Genomic DNA, 23,216 nt, shown 5'->3' with positions numbered 1-23,216 from the left:
AAGATATACTAGGTAGAAAGCCTTATGAAGGTAGAGACGCTCCTGATAGGGCAGGGGTAGAACCAAATTTCCTAGCTGACATCAAGCTTGACTTTTAAGTTCAGTGGATTAGAAAAATGGTGTTACAGGAGAACCATTATTCTCTCATGTGTGTATTTCAAAGAGATTTCTGTTCTACTTCTGCAACATCCACCAGGGGATCAGCTCAGGTTCAGTTAAATACTCAAGACTCAACAAGACTACTGTAGGCCATGCTTGGCACCAATTTACTCAGTTACTCAGGAAGATACAGGACAGGAACCATAGATGGCAGGCGGGGCAGTGTCAGGCCTCCTTTCAAGAAGGCTTTGCAGCAGTCTGCATAGCAGACCACAGAGCTCTCCAAAAGCAATCATCTTCCCCGGTGACAGTTCAGGGTCCTCATAAGAGCATGCAGTTACAAGAGTTTCCACACTCAGGGGAATCCCAAAGCTGTGGCCTCCTATCAAGTATCTATAGAGTTTTCCCAGTCTATTTTTTTTAGGTACAATTTACTAGTCAGGGGCCATTTGTAACAGAAGTTAGTTGCTTGGAAATATAGTTGACACATACCATTGTATCTAGTTTTGGGGGTAAAAAGAGCTAGGTGATTAACTGAAGTCAGCAGGGGAAAAGATTTTGTTATGACCTTTCACCCTCAACTGCCTAGGAGGGGGATGAGTACTAAAGAAAACAGTTGTAGTTTCTTTCCCTGCAAGACAGACAGTTGATCTTATTGATGAAATTGGTTTGTGCCTGTCAACCACCCACAGTTTACTGGTGGTGGTGGTGGTGGTGGGGAGAGTCACAGAAATAGCAATATGAATCCCTCTGGGCCTCCCTCTCTTGCCTGTTTCCTCACGGACTGTCTGTGTTCAGGCACAGTGAGCCCTGCACTTCTAATTTCTTTGTGGTTAGCCCAGAGCAGAACAGGGATGGAAAGGGAAGAGAGCAAGTGAGAAGTGGGCTGCATCTCTATAACTGGGTACGATAGGCAGAGGCTGTGATGAGTTCTCTCTTCAAGCTAGCCTTCTCCAGAAAGCTGGTTTGGTCTCTGTGTATCTTGACCAGGATGTATGTTAATTTCTTACCTGAGGTGAAGAAGACAGAGTGATACCCTGAACTCCACCTAAAGCCTCCCTCTACCTGTCTCCAGTCAAAACTGCTAAGTGATATTCTCACCTACTTCCACTGAATGATACTCTTACCACAGCAAAATTCGTATCATGGTACCTTCTTTGTGTCTAATACTTAACTCTTTTATGGTACGATTTAAGCAGTTTTCCTTATTTGAAGATTGGTCACCCTCTACTACATGACCCGTCATATACGTTAGAATTTTTTTCTAATTCTTTAGGCTTGACAGTAACCCAAGAGTAATTAAAATCTGGGAAAGGAGTCTATTCAACCAAGTGTATCACTGCTTTTATTTCATCTTTACTATGAATTTTGAATAAAAATGCAGAACACAATCTAAGTTAATATGTAGAAAAATAAAATTTTGGCAAAGCAAAAGCTATTGTTTAGGGAAATTAAATTGTATACTAATATTTTCCATATGCACTTAGCAGTGAAATACATTACAGATATCACTTAAATTCTAAGAAGTCAGTCCCATGGTTATAAAAAAATTTTAAGTTAATGAAATTTACAGTGCATATTGAAAGCATGATACAAAGGGAAATGTAAGTATTTATTAATAAGCCTGGTTTGCTAAAAGTAGCGTTAATATCATTCACATCAGATTGTGTTATATATCTTTGTAGTTTAGCAAATGCCCTTAATAATGAAAAACAAGTAAAAAGTGTTATTTTTTATTTAGGACAAAAATAATTTGGTCTATGTAAAAAGGGGAAGGACCAGAAGATTTTTTTGTATGTGTATTTAATTCAGATACATAGAATTTTCATGAATTTAAGTGGAAGGAACTATTTAAACACTAATAGAAAATTGCTAGTCATTTGTTTAAATGCTTATGTAACTCTTCAATCCATCTGATTTTATAAAACTCAAACTCTGAACACAAACAAAAGCGGCAAAGTTCACATTTCCTTTTATATGCTCCTAAGTATCAAATTGCATCAATTTATTGAGTTAAATTTGAAGAACACCACAGATTTAAAAACAGTAGAGAAGTGCCTGATTCTTAATTCCACAAATACCTAGCATCCCAAAGTAACATGTAAACAAGCCTCTGTGCTGCTCAACGAATTATTTCCAATCTCTACAATTAACTAAATGGTATCAGTTCTAATATATGAATTTTATGTAAGTTATGGTTTCATTCATTACTTTGACTGTATTACTGATATAGCCAAGAGGGAAAATTTCCTACTACTGTATTTAAAACAAACTGACAGGTTCAAGCCCCTGTCTTTAGAAAAGCCAGCAGCATTTCTTAATATACTCGAAGTAAGATTTGGCCTAAGCCTTTAATACCTTCCTGGACAGCCATGCAACTAAACACCCTTAGGAGATGTTGCATAAGGGAGAGCAACGTAGAGCAATTTGCACTTTTTCCCCTGGATAACAGCAAAAAGGTAAAGCAAATCCGGATCTTTTTGAATGAACGGCTGTCATGTTTAATACACTTGGAGCTCTATAAAACTAGAGCCACTATCATATATGCTTATATAGATATATACTTATTATTTTTTTAATAAGGTCTTGTTTCAAAATTTAAGGATGATCTTTTTCCTGGTCAGTCACTTCAAGGGAACAATAAATAAAGTAGAAAAGGATGAATTGTTTTGCATATTTCTGTGGAAGAACGGAAAACCTTTATACTTTGAGAGGTTCAGAAAATTCACTGTACAGAATGAACAGCTTATATACACTATCTGTGCAATTTTTCTTGGCTGGGGTGTTTAAATGCGAGAGCTCCTCCAAGACAAGAAGCCACATTCATTCTTGTCCAAATCCCTCTGTCTCTTCTATTGCAAAAAGCAGCTTTTCCTTTAGTTGTTCGTAACTCTTATATGGTGGTAGATCCAAGCGATTAAAACTGAACAGAAACAAAAACAAAAGCAGATGTGCTTTCAATAAAACAAACTCTGAAAATATTTCTAATACAGTATTTTAAAGCATATTTGAAAAACTGAATGGATAAAGGAATTATGCTATCTATATAAAATTTTGCCACAAGTATTGTAACATATTAACTAGTATAATATTAACATATCCTAATTTCTGATAGCAGTCTATTCAAATTTAAGATCTACACATAAAATGGATTACAAATAACAATTGTGGCAATGTGGATAAAGACTGGATTTAAAAAAAAAATTCTTTTTTGTACTATTTCTGCTTACACTGTATCATGAATCCTTTTAACTTTTCTTGGGTTAAAAGTACCCCATTCATTCATTCATCAGTTACATACAGAACACCTATTATATACCAGGTATTGTTCTAGCCGTTGTTGATAGAGTAATGAAAAATTAAAGTCCCTGTCCTCATGGAACTCACATTCTGGGGTGGAGACAGTCAATACACAAGTATGTCCTTTTCTTTGTCTTTTCAAATAATCTCTTCCTCATATGCATAACCTGTTCTAAAACAATACCTTTTCAATCTCACCAGAAAGAATTCCTTTCTGGGATTAATTGATGAGAAATAGGAAAATACTTAAAATACCAATGTATTGTTTTTCCAATTTACAAGGTGGAATAATATTTAATTTTGTGAGCCCCAGCACTGAGTGGATGGACTAGGATTTGTGTGACCAGAGTTTTGGTCCCCATTCTATTAGTGACTACTTAAATAGCTCTGAGGAGTCAGAACCTTTCTGTACCTTCATTTTCTCATCTGGAAGGTTTCTATAGATTATCCAGGTTCCCTCTTACCACTCCCGCCACTTTCCATCTGCCCCTGCCTCCACTCCTATGTTAGAGGGAATAAACTCTAATCCTAAAAGAAAATCTGAGAATTAAAAGCACCTTTTGAAACCAGGCAGCCAATTAAAACGGTGCTCTTCTCAGGCAGTGATGTAAGGCTAGACACGTTATAGAGAGGTCAAAAGCACTTTTAAAGTTAGCTGTATTAGTGGTAGCAATTAAACAGACCATATATTGCCCTCCTCTTTTATTTTTAAACTCATGCTTCAAGGTAGAGTCTGACAGCTGAGGTCAGGAAAAAATACCATTTTTCAGTAAACTTATACTAAAACAAGGGACCCTGGTGCCACAGTGATTAAAGCACTCAGCTGCTAACTAAAAGGTCAGTGGTTTGAACCCACCAGGTGCTCCATGGGAGAAGATGTGGCAGTCAGCTTCTGTAAAGATTTACAGCCTTAGAAACCCAATGGGGCAGTTCTACTCTGCCCTATAGGATCACTGTAAGTTGGAATTGGCTTCATGGCAATGGGTTTGTTTTTCTGGTTTGGTTTTATACTAAGACAACTGGTCACTTTCTAGTTCTCTTCTATCATTTATATACGGCCTTTGTCAAATCCTGCCACTCCATCCACCAAATCTCTCCCATCTTTTTCCCCGACACTTCTTTTGTCATTACATACTTACATATATACTTCCTCATCATCTACCTGAACTATGATAAAAATTTCCTGTCTATTCACCTTGCCTCTATTTTTCCCCCAACCTCTCAATAACCTATCTAGCCTTACATCACTGCCAGAGGTACCTTCGTAAGAAGATACAAGCCAGTTTATGCCACTCTTTGAGAACCTTTGCTGCCTTCCAATTGCTCCTGGGGGAAAGGGGAGAATAAAAGCCTATGTATGCTCTTTGGTATAGCCCCCTATCAACTAACTAAATGTTCTCCAAATATACTGGACACTTCTGTTTCTATGACCATGTTCTTGGGTTTGTCCTACAGTCTGGAATATCCTTTTCTGCCTATGAAAATTATCAAGGATTAGTTTAAATGGAACTACTTCCTCCAAGAGGTTCTTCTTGAGCATCTTACATAAGCTCTTTTAATTTCTATAAGCTCTTTTTATTTCTCTCATAGTATTTACTGTATTATGACTAACTGGCTTCTCTCATTAGATTCTAAAACCCATCAGGGCAGAGTCATCTCTCTATTCTCACAACACTGATCTCTCTACTTCCCGTACAGCAGATGCTTAGTAAACATTGAGTTGAACCAAATAAGAAAGTAGATTACTTGAAAAGACCCAAACAGGGCTGTTTGAAGACCAAACCAAAAAACCAAACCCAGTGCTGCTGAGTAGATTCCGACTCATTGCGACCCTACAGGACAGAGTAGAACTGCCCCATAGAGTTTCCAAGGAGCGCCTGGTGGATGTGAACTGCTGACCCGTTGGTTAGCAGCTGTAGCACTTAACCACTAAGCCATCAGGTTTCCTGTTTGAAGACAATCATTATGTTTTCTGCTGGTTAGCAAAAGGACAGAGACATACTAAAATCTATTTATCTTTTATTGAGTACTTACTATGTGAATATCAGAATTCTGTATACTTTAAAACTTTCAGTTCCAGCTTTTTGAGTCTGGTTTGTGTATGTGTTCACACACAAAATCAAATCTGTTACTTCTAGTTTCTTAACTATAAAATGGAAAGAGACTGACCAATACAATTCCCAAGTAGCCTGAGGGCAGAGTACCCTGTGGCTTGCTATGCCACTGTAGGGAGTCTGAGGAACCTCTGCCCTGAGGGCAGCTACCTCACTAAGCAAAGCCCTAGAAATGAGAGCTGTCAGACTCTGTGCCCTTCCTTCCTCTGAGAATCATCAAGGCTAATTCATCAGGTTATATCACAATTTACTTAAAACAAACAAACAAACAAGGAAGTATTCCTGTTTCTATCAGAAGCGGCTTCCTTAACTTGTACTCTGAATCCCAATTCTGTTCATTTTTCTTAAGGAACTCCCTCCTTTGGTTATTAACTTTCTCCTGTCCCCCACAATTTCTCCCTTTCCTTTGGACCCATTACTTTAATCTATGCCAACAGTTGTCAAATTTTTTGGTCTTGGGACCCTTCTCACTCTTAAAATTATTGAGAACCCCTCCCAAAGAGCTTTTTTAGTGTGGATTATGTTTATTGATAAATAGTATGTTAGGAATTAAAACCAAGATACTAAAAAATATTTATTCATTTTGAAATAAAAATAACTTATTTTTATGAAAAAAAAACTATTTTAAAAAATAGTGAAAAGAGTAGCCTTATTTTATATTTTTACAAATCTTATTAATGTCTGGCTTCATAGCCACTTCTTCGTTCATTCTGTTGCATTACATTGCTTTGGTTTAAGTATATGAAAATCTAACCCACATAGATACACAGTTGGAAAATGCAGAGTCTAATCATCTTCTGAGATAATTGTGGATATTATTCTTTAATACTCTATTAGACTTGACAGGGTTACTTACAATGTGGATTCTGAATCATATCAAAGAACTTTTTTTTACTTTGTTACATTAAAATCGATTGCTCTATCTTGCACTTTGAATTTTTTTTTTTTTTAACCCATGCATGATTTTGTAACATTGTACATTGGTAATTTGGAAATATTGGTTCTCCAACTTAAAAAGATTTTCCAAATGTTAACACATTTAATTATGTAATAGAAAAAAAAAAAATCATAGTTGTTAACACTACCAATCTCATCAGAAAAGTCTTGGCAAGCTGCCAAGATCAGAGGAGTACATACCAATTTCCCCAAATTCTAACTTCTACTTGAAAGCTCAATTTTTATTACCGCCAACAAATATTGTCAGTTTTTTCCTTGAAGTGACAGGCTTACTTCATTAACTTTCAAAAAATGTCTATCAAATATCAAAGAGTCAGTCTGTTGGTCATTCTTTTAAGAAAAAATCGTGTTCCATAAAAAAGCTAGTTCATTTTTTAACTCGTGCAACTGCCCAAGAGCTTTCCCTCCCAACAACTATCTTGCTCCAGTGTGCAGAAGTGCTTTATGCATACTTCCCATTTTCTGTCACACACAGAACATTAAAAAGACATATACTGAGCATTAAGATTGAATAAAATTAATCACTTTTGCTGTGTCATAAAGAGCAATCTTCAATGAACTTGGCTTTTTTTGTTTTAAAGTGCAAGTGTATAGTGGTGAAGAATACAGAAACAACAGTTTGGGTTACTACCTTGATCTATGCCAAGGTGCGAGGAGTTTAACCCACCATCGCTTCTCCACCATAAATGCCAATGTCAGCACACGAGAACCGCTGTATCTCCAGGCCCCCAGCATCTTCTGCCTGTGTGACTATACTAGCTTGGTAACTCATTTCCCTGCACTCGCTTCTTTATCCAATTCCTTCTCTACACTGCTGCCACAGTGATTTTTCTTGGATCCTATTGCTATTTACAACTCTTCGAAGGGTTCCAATTATCCTCAGAACGAAACCCAAATTCCTTATAACATCCTATAAGGCTCTACATAGCCCCTGCCTAGATTTTCAACTTCTTTTCATGCCCTCTCCCCTGACTCATGAAGTTTCAGTCACACTGGTCAATTTTCATTTCCTTGAAAAACTATTTCCCACTTGAGAGTCTTTTTGCAAATAACCCTGGGCAAAGAATGCCCTTTTCCCATTTCTTCCCACAACATGCTATTTATCAAACTCAACTTAAGCACTACCCCTTTGGAGAAGTCTCCCTGACCACTCAATCTATAGCAGGTTCCCTCCAGCTGCTCTCTATCACAGCACAGTTTATTTCTCTGGAAGGACTTCCTAGAATTTGTAAGTAGTTACGTGTTTACCTATTTATAATTTGTGTACCCATCAGGGAGTGCAAGCTTTGTAAAAGGCAGGGAGCAATTTCCGTTTTGTTTTATATATAGTGGCTACTTGATACATATTTGTTCAATCAGCAGATATATTTCTCAAATATTTCTATTACTCAACTAGAAATCAGTATCAATCAGTCTGTCCTCACAGGTGAAATTCTGACTACATTAATGAATAACCAGTTATACTGGATCTTATGTATTTAAAGAAAAAAAAGAACACGATTCTCTTTGCCTTGCACTTTCCTATTTAGAATTCTTGAACTTACCACGTGTGGCTTCTTGGTAACCAGGTATCTTTGCCAACTTTTTCAATGCAAAATTTTTGAGGCCCATTACTACCTAAACCAGGAAAATAAGACAAAATTTAACTGGTCCTTCAAACTTTCTGATTTTGACAACTAGTTAAATAACATGTCACAGAGTCATATGAATGATACAGAATAAACTAAATGTGAGCTGCTTCTGCCTAGACTGCTGCAGAGACCCAGCAGTAACAATCATATCAGTGGACAGATAAATTAGCTCTATAGATTCTTGCTCCCCTCCAGATAACCCCAGGAAGCACAGCACTGGCCAACTGGGCTATGTGAGGAAAATTTCATGTCTGTCTTACAAATGCATTTGACATTAACCATTCCTTCTTCTGGCAGATGCCCTACACAGAGCACAGAAAAATAATCCTTAGGTTCAAGTTTACCATACATCAAAAGGCCACTATTATTACAAAATTATCTACAGAGAAACTGTAGGGAAAACCACATTTACCCATGAGCTCAGCAAATCCTCCCAGAGGTAAACGGCAGGTTCCAGTGACAAACTGCAGAAGTCGCATTCTTACTTCGTTGTCTGTCTCTTTCACAAGCTGCATAACAAAATCAAACTTATTTTAATATAAAATAAATGCTAAATATCTTCAATCATGAAAAACAGACACTTGAAAAAAATAATATTCAACTTGAAATTGGTTCAAAAGGCGTGATAAAAAGTGGTCATAGCATTTATCATTTATTAAGGCTAGGCACTGTGCTAAGTACACTATGAATCTATCTTCAAGGATTCCTCACAACGACACTATAGGTTGGCCCCTATTATTATTACATCCCTCTTACAGAGAGGATATGAGACTCAATCTCCTTGATGGTAACAGGTTTTTTTGACAGAGGATATGGAGGTTTAGAAAGGTTACGTCACTTGCTTAAAGTCACACCACTAAGAGGTGGAGCCAGGATAGACGGTGTTGGATTAGAACAGCTACCACCTATTGAGGGCTCCTGCCAAGCACTGTGTCATATGCTTTTCCTGTTTTTTTTTTTTTTCAGTCCTCACAGTTCTATAAGATAGGCACCATCACCCTTATCCCCACTGTACATATAAGGAAACGGAAGCCTAGAGAAGGTAAATAATTTGTCCTCAAATTACCAGTAAGTGGTAGATCTAGGATTTGAACTCAAGGCTTCCTGAGCTCTAAACCACTATGTTATCCTGCCCTGAACCAACCATCCCCAACCCCTTGAAGCTACTGAAAATAAACGAACACTTCCCTATTTTGTGGTATTTTCTCCCACAAACCCCATTCTCCCAATTCTTTATATACTTCCTGACTGGTACTTAAAACTCAAAGTACACAATTCTCTAAAAATATCTAGTTCATCGACTAGTTCTTTTCAAAGAGGGACACAAATGGGTGGATAATGTGGTAAAATACTGATCTGAATTGCTGAAGTATCGTACACACCTAAAAAATCGAGAGACAGCTAGGTCTGAGTATCTTATAATAGAAAGTAAGAAACACAGGGGGCTTTCTGGGAGGAGAAATCTATCTTAAAAAAAGGGAATAAACTATAAGGATCAGAACAAAATGCTATGCTAAACATGACCAAATATGTTTCGGTGTAGAATTGTGCTAAGGCACGTGTATCATTAAGACATAGAAACAGGGGTTACTGGGTCTGCCATAAACCTCATCACTTGCCTTTTTAAACAAACCCAATTCAGAAAACACAACCATTCATTTGGATTTAGATAACTCTTAAACCTAAGCTCCTCAGGTTTATAAATATAATGTCTAAATGGAAAGTCAGGGAACACAAATGAGTAATGGAGCTAGTGAAGAGCCTGAAAGGGGAGATAACCAACACCTGTACAAATACTGCATGCAATGCAAGTCAGGTTTTAGCCTGGAAAGTGGATTTATTCCTATCTTTTTGCTTATTTATTTACTATCTATTTTATACAATAGATCATAGATGTACACAGTGTGGAATTCAAAAAGTAATAAAAGGGTACAGAGTGAAAATCAGCTTTCCTATCTTTGCCTCCAACTCTCAGCTTCCCTCTGGAACTGTTGCCTGTCTTTTTTGTCTATCTTTTCAGAGATGGTATATTCATTAACTAGCTCTCTCATAGATGGATTATAAATTTTAACTAGACGTCGTCATATTATACACACGTTTAGCACTTTCCATTCCTCCCCTCATATTGTTTTGAAACATATTATTCTCTAATACTTTTGTTAACTTGCATTAAAAAAAAAAAAAGGAGAAAAGAATGACTATAAGGTATAGCACTAATATACTACCACTTATTTACCTAGTCTCCTCCTGATAGACATTTAGGTTGTTTCAGGTCTCTGTTGGTACGTACATAATGTTGCAATAGTCAGGCATGTGTCACTCTGCACATGTTGAGAGGTGCATGTGTGTGTGTGTACAGACATAGATATTTCTACTTGTCCACACTTTTTTAAAGTATTAAGCAATAAACTCATGACATATATCCTTATAAAAAGATGCAACAATTTCAAAATCTTTGTTTACTAATATAAAACCCCGGCTTGCTTTCCATCAGAGAGTGAAGCAGTTAAGCAGAAGGAACAAAAGTTCACTCACTAGGTTGCTGAAATGAATCTCAATTAGTAGAATATTTATGTGAAATATGTTCCTGGCTTAGAGATTTTAAATTCTCAAAAAAAGCAAACAAACTAATCTATTAAAATAAAATGTGATTCAAAATTAGTTTCCATTTAAGTCAAAACAAAGATAATAAAAACAAAGAAACTCATCCCTCAGCATTATCTCCTAGATTATTCTAATTCCCTAGCATATTATCCCCTTCAGAAGAATTCAGTACCTGCACTTAGATTCTCATTAAAAACATACTTCTCCAGGCCTCCTCATTTACTTTTAGAATTAACTAGAATTTATAGGATACTTTGATACCACTAGAAAATATGCTATGCCTATAATTATTACCATTAACTATTACTTAAAGAAGACTCTGCCATTTGTTTCTTCATTAGGAAGATAGCAGCAATGGAGAATCCAATGGAATATAAGTGTTTACATACTCACTTCTGATTTTGACTTGGAAGACTACAAACCATGACTAAAGGCAGTCTTAATTTAAGAAGTAAACTGTTTTTTAAGCTACCATTTCATTAGGACATATTTTCCTTGAATGCTTTGTTTCAAAAAGATAAAAGCAAATACCTGCCAAAACCAAATGATTTGCTTGCTGTTTCTTGTATAATGCCGATAAACAGCATTTCTTTGCCAGTCTGCCAAGTCAACCTCCTGCATGCCACACAGCATAACCTGGCAAATGAGCACATTATTAGGCCACAATAAAGATCTGGTGAACAGAATCATTTTATGATTGAAATCCTCTAATGCACACCTACGCACATAGCATAATTGCATGAATAGCTATGTGCACTACAAACAACGATCACGGTCATCAAATCTAACATTTGTAGCAATTTAGCATAAACAGTTCTTTGGTATTTTATCTTTACTGACCTCAAACCGAAAGCAACATTTATAGTAACTGTGTTCTTCAAGGAAAAACATTAGTTGTACTGAAAAGCATATCCCTTAACTATAAATATATTCCAAACTCCTGATGACATAAATCTGTGGTTCTTGTTTTGGGTAATCTATGCTAAATCACGTATTTAAATATTAAAAATATGCTAGCCTTCTATTTACCTACACTATTTGGGAATAAAATATCCTACATATGTGAAATTTTCAAATAACCTCAACTTAATACATATGGGATAAACCCGGTTTCGGTATAATAAAATACATAACAGCTCTTTCTGATTTGTAAACTATTTTCATATTTCAACTTTAAGCTACAATTTACATACAATAAAATGGACACATTTTAAGTATACAGTTAGATGAGTTTTGATAGATGTATAAACGTCACCGTCACCATGATTAAAATGTAGAGTATTTCTATCATGCCCCTTTGCAGTCCATTTGCTTTCTTCCACTATACATTAGGTTTGTCTTGCAGCAGTCATGTATACGCACACATACATATATGTACAGACAGTACAGACGAGCATGCACACATACACACACACTTTTCTGCTTTTTTCCCCATTCATCCATGTTGTTATATTTAACAGCAGCTCATTCTTTCATATTGCTGTGCTGCGTAGCATTCTGTTATATGAACATACAACAACTTGTTTATCCATTCATTTGTTGATGGACATTTAGGTTACTCCCAACTTTTGTCTTTGATGAATAAAGTTGCTTTGAACATTCACGGTTAAGTCTTTGTATGGACATGATCTCATTTCTCTTGGGTAAATACTTAACAGAACTGCTAGGTCATAAAGGAGATGCATGTTTAACATAAGAAACTACCAATACCGTGCCAAAGGGGTTATCTCATTTAGTTTTAATTGGCATTTCCCCAATGTCTAATGCTGTTGAGCATCTTTTCATGTGCTTAGTTGTCATCTGTATATCTTCTTTTATGAAGTGTCTATTCAAGTTTTTGCCCGTTTAAAAAATTTTTTTTTTTATTATTGAGTTATAAGAGCTTATATATATATATTCTAGATACTACCATAATCTCTCCCAGTCTGTATACAGGCTACAGGCTACCTGTTCATTTACTTCAGTGTTTTCTGAAGAGCCAAAGTTTTTGGTTTTGATGAAATCCAATTTTATCCATTTTTTTTCTTTTATGGTTATTGCTTTTAGTGCTCTCCGTAAGAAACCTTCTGCCTACTAGTTTTTCTCCTATATTTCCTTTTTAACTTTCATATTTAGGTTTACAATTCATTATAAATTAATCTTTCTTTAAGGTATGAAGATAGGGATCAAGGTTCATTTTCCTCCATATGGATATCCAGCACCATTTGTTGAAAAGGCTTTATCTTTCCTCACTGAAATATCTTAGCACTTCTGTTAAAAACTAATTGATAGTATATTTCTAGGTCTATTTCTAGACTCTCTATACTATTCCACTGATTTATTTGTCTGTTTTCACAAATATTACACTATCTTAATTACTATGGCTTTAGACTAGGTCTTGAAATCAGGTAGTATAAATCCTTCAAGTTTGTCCTTTTTCATAATTGGCTATTCTAGATCAGCTCGTCAACTTCTACAAAAAGTTCTGTTGGGCATTGATCGAACTGTGCTGAGCCTAACTGGGGAGAGAACAGACATCTTTTAACAATAGTGAGTCTTTCATTCCATAACAGTACATCTCTCCATTTACCCAGCCCTTCTTTAATTTTTCTGAGCAATGTTTTTAGTATAGAGGTCCTGCATGTCTTTTGTTAAATTGGTTTGTTTTCTGATGCTCTAGTAAATGAAATTTAAAATTTTCATTTCCAAGTGTTTGTTACTAGTATATAGAAATACACACAACAATGGATTTTTATTATTGACCTTGTACCCTGCACCCTTGTTGAACTATTATTTCTAGTAGTTATTTGTAGATTCCCTAGGATTTTCTAAAGGAGCCCTGGTGGCGCTGTGGTTAAAGTGTTCAACTGCTAATCAAAAGGTCAGCCGTTCAAAACCACCTGTGGCTCTGTGAGAAACATGTAGCAGTTTGCTTCCCTAAAGATTTACAGCCTTGGAACCCCTAGCAACCTGTGGGGCTGCTGAGTTGCAATTGACTCAATGGCAGTGGGTTAAAATTTTCGAAGTTGACAGTCATGTTGTCACCTGAAAATAAACACAGTCTTCCTGCTTTCCAATCTTTATTCTTTTTCTTTCCTTTTTTTTTGCCTTATTGTGGTGGCTATAGCCTCTAGTACAATGCTGAAAAGAAGCGGTGAGAATGGACATCTTTGCCTTGTTTCCAGTCTCAGGACGACAACTTTTAATATATTGCCACACTATTCTTCTAATGTGTTTCTGCTAATTTGGATAACCAAACTAGTAAAGAGATATTAACCAGGTTTAAGGAGAGTCTACATGTCCATCAGGTTCAGAGTCCTTTCTAGTCAGAGTTGTCAGAAGGTGAGTTTCTACACAGGAATATTACTGTATAAATTTAAAATATTAATTTTTTAATATATATTTGATTACATGAATGAACCAAATCTTAACAGAGGACCCAAGACAGCTAAAGTCAAAATAGTGTACCCAAAGGGGACCAAGGACTATCCCAATGCCTGCCTATGTTCTAATTTATGTGGGAAAAGAAGACCTCAAGGATTCCTGATACACTCCTAATAAGTCCAAATAAAAATTCTGATCTTTGAGTCAACTGACTACTAAACTGGGATTTCAGAAAGTTCCCAGAATCGCACTTTAATAGGGTTCCATTCACTCTTAATTAACCCTAACAGCTGGCACTGATGGATGATTTTGTGTACATGACATCATCGTGATTCAGAGAGCTTAATCAAGACCCCTGCTCAATAGCTGTGATTTTAATATCCTCTAAACATTTTTTTTCTAAACATTTGAATGAATAAGAGGATTCAAGATTGTGCCACATGATTTAAAAATGTGTGGACAGTCTTCTGAAAAATCACAAAAACAACCTCCCCCTCAATTAACATTCCCTTTACAATAGCAAAATGAAAGAGCCTAACCTCCAATTCTTTTTCATCAAAGTACTGCAGCCATTGAAGGGGAACGACTTCATTAAAACCATCAAGGAAAGCTTTGGTCTGTTCTTGTACGCCTCGAGAAAAACGCCATTCCGTCATTAGACTGAAAATAAAGAAGGTATTTTAAAATAGGTAATTTGTATGTAAAGGCTTAGAAATACCAAGAAGTTCTAAAATTCATTCTCTTTTTCTAAATATACCATAACTACACACACACACACACACACACACACAGTGTGTATGTATGTATGTAATTTTAGCACTAACACATGCTTCTACATAGGAAATCAGTTGTAGCACGCAAATAGCTATAAAAAAATACTTTCCAAAATAAATAGGGGGTCTTTTACTTGCTGGTAAGACAGCTAAATCCTATCACTAATTATTGCCTGTTCATTCCTAGACAAATAACTTCAAATATTGTGCACTAACACAGGAAGGAAATGCCTACAGTCATTTAGCAGACTCTCCCCCCACCTTAGTTTTTCCCCCCACCAAAGCAGTTTGCCAAGGGAGATTTGAGGATTCTGACTCACAGCTTTCCACACCAGGAAAGCAAGGGATTGGCTCAACAACATAATAATATGATAATATCATGTGCTCGCAAAGGTTTATGGTGTCTTTATTTGAGAAGGCTTAAAGGTGGAGAAATGGTTCCTTCTATGCTGGCTTACTGGAGAACATGAAGAGTTCCTAACCAGAAGAGAAGAAATAATTTATACCTCCTCAGAAGAAACATTTGGAGGACACAGAGAAAGCAGGTGTAGAGAAGGGAAGTATGATAAAGAAGCAGAAATAAGGAATAAAATCTGTCAGTGACATAAAACCTTCATGAGGAACATCTGAAAGGAGACAGGTCTAGAGGACCTGGAAGAACAGCACACACTACTTGATGAGAAGAAGTCACAGATACTAGCAAGTAAGCAGAAAGCCACCAGGGTTTCCAAACCAGAAAGCTAATTTAGCTAAGCGTCCTCCATCTGTAACTCTTCTTGTGTCCTAGAGGTAGCAGACCTTATTCATTTCTGAGACAAACCTTTCAACCTGCATTTTTTATTATATCCCTTTTTGCTGGCTCCACAACTTCCCTTTGCCTTTGCCCACACCCTCCACTTGACCCTGCTATTCCTCTTTCCATTTGCCCACAAGGGTGCTCAGACTTTTCTTTCCTAAAACAAACCACCCTCAACGAACTGTCTTTTCAACTACTCTTTCCTCCTCTCTACCACCAATGAGAAGAGTACTCGATATTCACCGTCTTCACTTTTTTACCTTCTATTTATTCAATTTTTAAAACTGTCATTGTCTGGCTTTCAAAACCCTATCCCCCAGGAATAAAAAAAATTTCCTCACAAATGTCACCAAAGAACTTCCAATCGCCAAGCCTGCATTCCTCTTTCAGTGCTTAAGCTACATGAACGTCCTTTAATATCAGACAATAGCAGTCCCAACTCACACACAAATCCTCCCTGGCCCAGCAATACTACTATTCCTGATTTGGAGTTGGCTATTCCTTCTTTGTCTCCTTCACTGGTTTCACTATTCTGTAAATGCTTCTGTCACTTAGATCTCTGTCTTCTAGCTATATATTCTCCAAAGATGATACTATCAACTATCTAAGTTTAACTGTCATGTAAAAGCTAGTAATTCTTCAATTCCCAAACTTTGCTTCCCTCTTGAGATTAAGGCATTTACAGGTCATCTCTCCTTGGATATCCTGCTAACACATCCAACTGCCAACCAATCCAGAACCTCTACTCATCAAATATCTCATGTACTATTGTTGCCCCCGGGAGTTTCTGAGTAGCGCAAATGGTTAAGCTCTCAACTACTAACGGAAAGGTTGGTGGTTTGAACCCACCCAGAGATGTCTAGGAAGACAGGCCTGGTGATCTGCTTCTGAAAGGTCATAGCCTCAAAAACCCTACTGAGCAGTTCTACTCTGCACACATGGGAGAATCGACTTGCTGGCAACTAACCATTCTTTCCTCTACTACACGTAATCAATCATTGGATCTGGACCATTCCATCCCTGTAACATTCTCGCAAATCTATTCCCTCATTTTTATCTCCGATGCCTCTGCCCTGCTTCAGGCCTAGAATACCTCACTACTAGATTACTAGGAGTCCCTGGATGGTGCAAATAGATAATGCACTTCACTGTTAACTGAAAGGCTGGTGCCTCGGGAGAAAGATCTGACAGTCTACTTCTGAAAAATCAACCACTGAAAAACCTGTGGCGCACAGTTCTACTCTGACACACATGGAGCTGCTATGAGCTGGAGTCAATTTAACGGCAACTGGCAACAGGTTACTGAAATAATCTCTTAACTGGTCTTCCAGTCTGGAGACTCTCCTTCCCATCTGTTACCTCAATTCATCGTCTAGATAGATAGATGGCAGAACTATCATTCCAGAACCAATTCTGATCCTCAATTTTAGTTTTGTTTTTGACAACTCCTTATAAATTCAGGTTTCTTAGAATATATAGTCTCTCTCCATAGATTAAGTACAATCTGGCGACCATTCTAGGCTCTTTTCTAGCCACTATTTCTCATTATCTTATACCCTTCTTGCATTGTATTTGTAGACTCCCAGGATAAACTAAGCCCTTTAGTACCTCAGTTCCTCTGCTTCTGCTGTTTTCCACTCCTAAAAAGCCTTCCCTTTATCAGGCAATGCTTTGTCTTTTAAGACCTAACTTAGATGCTACCTCCTATGAAGAACTTTCCTGACTTCTCCCAGCAGAGTCAATAGCTCCTTCCCACTCTGGATTCCCACAGCACTTTATACATATTTTTACTATTCACTTACTCAAAGACTGACTGAGAACCTATTTTGTGCACCAAAAACAAGGCATCATAACTAAGAAGGAGATAATTATCACAATTTTTTAAGAGTAAGATTAAAGACTTATTTTTTCAGAGACTGAAACAGGATCTTCCCAAAAATGCTGTATTCAGGATTATACATCAATTCTTATATAGTAAATACTGTAGAGATGATTTGTTTAAAATAGTGGTTACCTGAATGCAAAGTATAAAGTTCAAACTAGCAAACTAAATATGAATCTTACATGATGAAATTTTATTTAAACTTTTGATATCTGAAACCATTCACAGCATTTAAAAAAATCTTGAGGTTGTGCTGTTTAAGAATTATTGTTGGACTTTCTGGAAGGCTTATGGCTAAACAAATATAAAAAACCCAGTCGTATGAACTATCTTTTTGAATATATTTTCTTTAAAATGTAAATAGCTTTACAGTAAGATAAGAGTAAGGGTTGCTCACTGCATAACAAAACAAAACACAAAGACTGTGTAAAAAAGAAAATCAGCCATTGGTTTTAATTCCCTCACTCACAGAAAACTGGTTTAGCAGCAAAACAAGGAACGCCTAGAATGCCATGCTAAAAAGGCACATTTAATTTAGTATGCAGAGAGACAGTAAGGATGTGAAACTGAAAGGCCATAGCAATTTACAGAAGGGAAGAAAGGATTGCTACGACCTTTTGGGAAAGCCACACAACAATATCTTATAATTACCCTTTGACCCAGCACTTTACTTTTTGGAAATCCATCTCACAAAGCCAAAAGTAGTGGGATGTATGGATTCCGAAGGAGGCTCAAGGTTGCATTGTTTGTGGTGGCCTAAATGGTACAACCTGAATGATCCCTACAACAACAGAAATGGCTGAATAATGCAGAATGGATATATCATTATTTATTTAGTTATTAGGAAATGAGTTAGATTTCTCTCTACGGACTTAGAGGATGGTTTTTGGCTTTTTTTCATGCTCTAGGTCAGTAGAGACAGGTCTAACTCATTTGGCACAGTGGTTAAGAGCTTTGCAGCTAACCAAAAAGATGACAGTTTGCATCTACTAGCTGCTCCATGGAAACCCTATGGGGCACTTCTGCTCTGTCCAATATGTCCAATAAGGTCGCAATGAATCGGAGTTGCCTTGATGGCAACGAGTTTTTTTTTTTTTAATATCTGCTAACCAAGGGGATGGCAGTTCAAATCCGCCAGGTGCTCCCTGGAAACTCTATGGGGCAGTTCTACTCTGTCCTATAGTGTTGCTATGAGTCGGAATCAACTCCACGGCACTGGGTCTTTTTTTTTATCACATTAAATTTAAGTTAGGTCATTTACTAGTTCAGTGGTTGACAAACTATGGCCCATCTTTACCTGTGAGCATGTGAGCTAAGAATAGTCTTTATGTTTTTTACAAGGATTGAGAATAATATTAAAATAGTATTTTGTGACACATGAAATCACATTCCAGTGTCCATAAATCCTTTTATTGGAACACAGCCACCTTACTTACATATTGCCTATGGTTTTGCGCTATAGCAGCAAAGCTGAGCAGTCATAGTAGAGACTCTATGTGGCTGCAAGTCTGAAATATTTACTGTCTGGTCCTTTACTGAAAAAGCCTGGATCTACCTGGCTGGCAATTGGAAATTATATTTCAAAGTTTAGATACTACTTTAATAGAAAATTGAAGCCATGGTTCATAATACTTAGGGAAACAGGCTGAATAAAGAAGCTTGGAAAAACACCATTTATGAAATGAAAATTTAAAGAATGTTTATTATTAAAGAGAAAGTGAAGAGAATCCAGTCCGGTGCAGGATCATAGATTGAAGAGTATACCGAGTTTCAAAATCGAGGTTGTGGTGAGCACTATTAAGAGAGTATAAGGGAAGGTGAGACACAGAATCTAAAATAAGCATTGGCCTGGTAGTCAAGGCTCAAATCCTAGACTTGGTTTTGCAAGTACCTAACAGAACCTCAGAGCCCTGGTGGTACAGTGGTTAACAGCGCAGCTGCCAACCAAAAGGTACTCTGTCGTATAGGGTCACTATAAGTTGAAATTGATTTTTTAACAGAACCTCAGTTTCCTCACCTAGAAATGAAAGGGCTGCAGTCTTTCCGAAGCCCTCTTTCATGCCAATGCTCTGTGATTTTTGATCTGGGCAGAAGGCAGAATATACACAGTAAAAAGCAAGGGGCGGTAGGGAAGTGAAGGCTGTTGTATACTCTCTTATTTCAAGAACACTGGTGGGAAGGAGAGCTTAATTTTTTTTTTTTAGTACATTTGAGTTTTTAGTACTATTTGAGCACGTTTATAAATTAAGAAAAAGACTGAAAAGAGAAAATGATCGAAGAGAGTAAGTGAAAGAGGAATAAATGTGGAACATATTCCCAGAGGAGGTAGAAATGGATAAAATTTAGGGCACAGATATAGCAGTTAGTTCTACTGTGTAAGGTCTAGAAATTAAGGTCAATGAAGTATACCACCTTACCCAATATATTCATCTTTGTTCTCCTCAGTCACTAGGATATTAGAACCTCCCAATTTCAGGTCATGTGAAGTAACTTTCCCCAAAATCTCCATGTCAACAGAAAAGTACATTTCTAAGCCACATTCTTCAATGTCATTGTCTCTGGGTGAAATAAATATATCCACTAATTAGCAAAATATAAAAACAGGCTTCAAGAAAATGCTTTATTGAAAAAAAAATAAATAAACCTTCAAACCTTATCCAGATAAGAGAGTTATAAAATTCAGTATCAATAGACTCCAAATCCTTGATAGTAAGTTTTTTACTTAGCATGCGCTTGTAGAACGGTAAAGAGAAACCAGTATCAATAAACTTTCCATGAAAAAGCGCCTGTGAAGGAAAACAAAAATAATTTATTTGAAATTTTACAAAATAACAATTTTCTTATTTAGAGCACAACGATAACAGAAATCATTTTACTGGCAAGAAAAGTACTCAGTAAATTGAACAGCATAAATCATGAAAACTAAAATATAAAATGCTAACTATGAAAAACAAATTAAGGAGTTAAAATCTAGTTCCATGAGGGCAAACAATTAGCTATATCCAGCCCTATCAATAACTGTCGAAGAAGATAATAAAGGAGCTTTATTACCAAGCCCCCACTCTTTCTAGTGCATTTATAGAAGAAATTAACCTAACTGGGTGCTAAAATGAAGAAGGGGCCTTAGGGCTCCCTGTGCATTGGGAAGACCCCTCCCTGATCCCTTCCTTACTCTCAGGGTTGCCTAGGAGATTTTCATGACTAATCTCATCAGGCCTTCACTCCATTTACAAAGGCCAAAAAAAGAAGCCCCAGACTCCCTCACTACTCTGATTCACCACCATCGGCCTAGCCCACTGCCGTCGAGTCGATGCCAACTCATAGCAACCCTAAAGGACAGAGTAGAACTGCCCCACAGGGTTTCCAAGGAGCGCGCCTGGTGGATTTGAACTGCCAACCTTTTGTTTAGCAGCTGTAGATCTTAACCACTACGCCACCAGGGTTTCCACCATTTGCCTATCCATCTCTAAATCTGATCCCAGCTCTCAAACCTCCCCAAAGTCTCTAAAACATTCTACTGCTCCCCCTGCAGCTCATGGTCTATCATTAGCAAAATCCCCCATATCCTCAACTCTTTCTTTGAAGATCCTTTAACTTCTTGCTCTAACAAAAAACTCATATTTTTTCTGAGGACTCTTCTTCCTCAAGGCCTCTGAAGGGATGGCTGTCATCAGGCCAGGAATTGGGGTAGGGGTTGTTCCTCATTACTAATTCCAGATTGTTGTCCTTCCTCCTCCCTAAGCCTGCCTAAGTCTTAAAGCTCAGGCCATCACACCACATTACTGGCTACCGCCCCGTGTTACAGTCATCCTCAGACTCCCAGGTTTCTCCTCTATATTCCCTCAGGTTTAACATATGATTCACTGCCATGCTCTTCTATACTACTGTCATAACTTTGGAGATTTTCAATATTCACATTGATGATCCTTTTGCTACCCTGGCTTTTTAGTCCCTTCGATGATCTTAGTTTTTAACCCTAACTTAGCTAAACATTGCCAACATCATACCCTAGACACTGTCTGTCACTAACAATAACTCCAATGCCTCCATAATTTCAATTTCAAACACTGCCTAATTTTCCAGCTCACTGCCTTTAGTACTAAAACTACCAATTTTTTACCCAATGGGACCTAAAAAAATCCTCTGACCCTACTACCTCATGAAGTTATTTCCCCTTGCCCAATTAGATTCCATAGTCAATCATTAAAATTACTCCCTTGTATACATTCAAAACTTGCCTCTCCCCAGTGCACTTCTGACAAAATCCCAAGCTCTCAATCTACTCCATGTCAATACCCAGGCAGTAGAACATGCCAGAAATGCATACCCAACCATGCTGACTGCTTCACAACCAAAAACCTCAAGAGAGAGCTTAGTGCTGCCTAGTAATCTCCTTTCCCTACTGTATCCACTCATTCACCTAGATGACTACTTCATTCCTCCTCCTCTTTCTTCAAATGCCACTTCCCCACTCCTCACTCTGAGCTGATGACCTGGCTTCTCATTTCCCTGAGGAAGTGGAAGTACTCAGAAGAGAACTTTGACGCATTCCACATATCTGATAACTGCTAGCATCTCAATCTATATACGCTCAGCATGGATAAGTTTTCTGTTACTTCTATGTGTTCTAAATAAATCTCTTCCTCTCTCTCCTACCCAAAGTCATTGCTTTCATGTTCTGTATCTCATTGACTTTATCCATTTCTTTCATGACCAATACTATAAGCACATAACTGGTCTCCTATGATTATCCACCCCACACCTGCTTCTAGTTACTGCCCAATTTCTCTATGATCCTTTACAGCACATTTCTTTGAAAGACTTGTCTATGTCTGCTGTATCCACTTCTCTTTCCAGTTTCTCCTGAATTCACTCTCATTAATCCTTCCTCTGTACCTCTCATGAATATCTTTCACCTGGCCAAATCAAATGGTCAATTTTCAGACTTCACCTTACTCAGCCTATCAGCAACATTTGACATAGTCGATCACTTCTTCCTCCTTGAAACACACCTTCTTTCCTTGGCTTCTGGGAATCACTCTCAATTGACTCTCCTACCTCCTCCTCCTCAGCTATTTTTCTAGTTCCTTCTAATTTTCTCAACTTATAAATGTCCTTCAACTTCTTCCCTGTTCATACTTATTCCTTAAGTGATAGCACAGCTTTTAATATTCTCTATATGCTGAAAACTCCCAGATGCTTATCTCTAGACTAGATATCCCTCATGAAATTGATAAACTCTTATGAGAATTGTATATCCAACTACATGTTCTACATTTCCACTCTGACTCTACAGGCACCTCAAACTTAAAATGCCCAAATCCAAATTCTTGATTCCCTCTCGCCCCCAAAACCTACTCTTTTTCTAATCCTGCCCATTTTAGGAGATGGCAATTGCAACCAGATGGGCAGGCCATAAATTTTGGTGCCATACTTGACTGCCTCTCTCTCCTATCTTGGACCTAATGTTTCAGAAAATCCTGTTATTTTTAAATTCAAAAAATATTCCCACTCCAAAACACTTCTCACTATCTCCACTGCTACAACACACCAGCCCAAACCACTATCATTTCCTGTCTGGATTGTTGCAAATGGTTTCCCTGGTTCCACTCCTACTTTCCTCTGCCTCCAACTACAGTCACTGTTCTACGCAGCAGCAAAGTAAGCTTAATACACTTTAAGTAAGAAGGATCATGT

The 23,216-nt window shown here is 37.3% G+C and overlaps 1 protein-coding gene across 12 annotated transcripts in view; it reads right to left on the bottom strand.

The window, feature by feature from the left end:
• Positions 1 to 2,059: 2,059 nt before the first annotated feature.
• WWP1 (WW domain containing E3 ubiquitin protein ligase 1) overlaps positions 2,060 to 23,216 on the bottom strand; it is a 119,377-nt gene continuing 98,220 nt past the window's right edge. For 11 of the 12 annotated variants that reach the window (XM_010588383.3, XM_064267882.1, XM_064267883.1 and 8 more), the window contains 7 exons: positions 20,172 to 20,305; positions 19,937 to 20,077; positions 14,608 to 14,728; positions 11,237 to 11,341; positions 8,514 to 8,610; positions 8,015 to 8,087; positions 2,060 to 3,022 (listed from right to left, as the gene is read on the bottom strand). In XM_010588383.3, coding sequence (XP_010586685.2) covers positions 2,923 to 3,022; positions 8,015 to 8,087; positions 8,514 to 8,610; positions 11,237 to 11,341; positions 14,608 to 14,728; positions 19,937 to 20,077; positions 20,172 to 20,305 — 771 coding nt within the window. In that variant the 3' untranslated portion in view covers positions 2,060 to 2,922. The remainder of the gene's footprint in view (positions 3,023 to 8,014; positions 8,088 to 8,513; positions 8,611 to 11,236; positions 11,342 to 14,607; positions 14,729 to 19,936; positions 20,078 to 20,171; positions 20,306 to 23,216) is intronic. The other variant, XM_064267884.1, reaches the window with a different exon arrangement.

Source organism: Loxodonta africana, chromosome 14, assembly GCF_030014295.1.
Source record: "Loxodonta africana isolate mLoxAfr1 chromosome 14, mLoxAfr1.hap2, whole genome shotgun sequence".
Lineage (NCBI taxonomy): Eukaryota > Metazoa > Chordata > Mammalia > Proboscidea > Elephantidae > Loxodonta > Loxodonta africana.
Note: the sequence above shows the minus strand (reverse complement) of the source record. Positions and strands in the feature narration are given on the sequence as shown.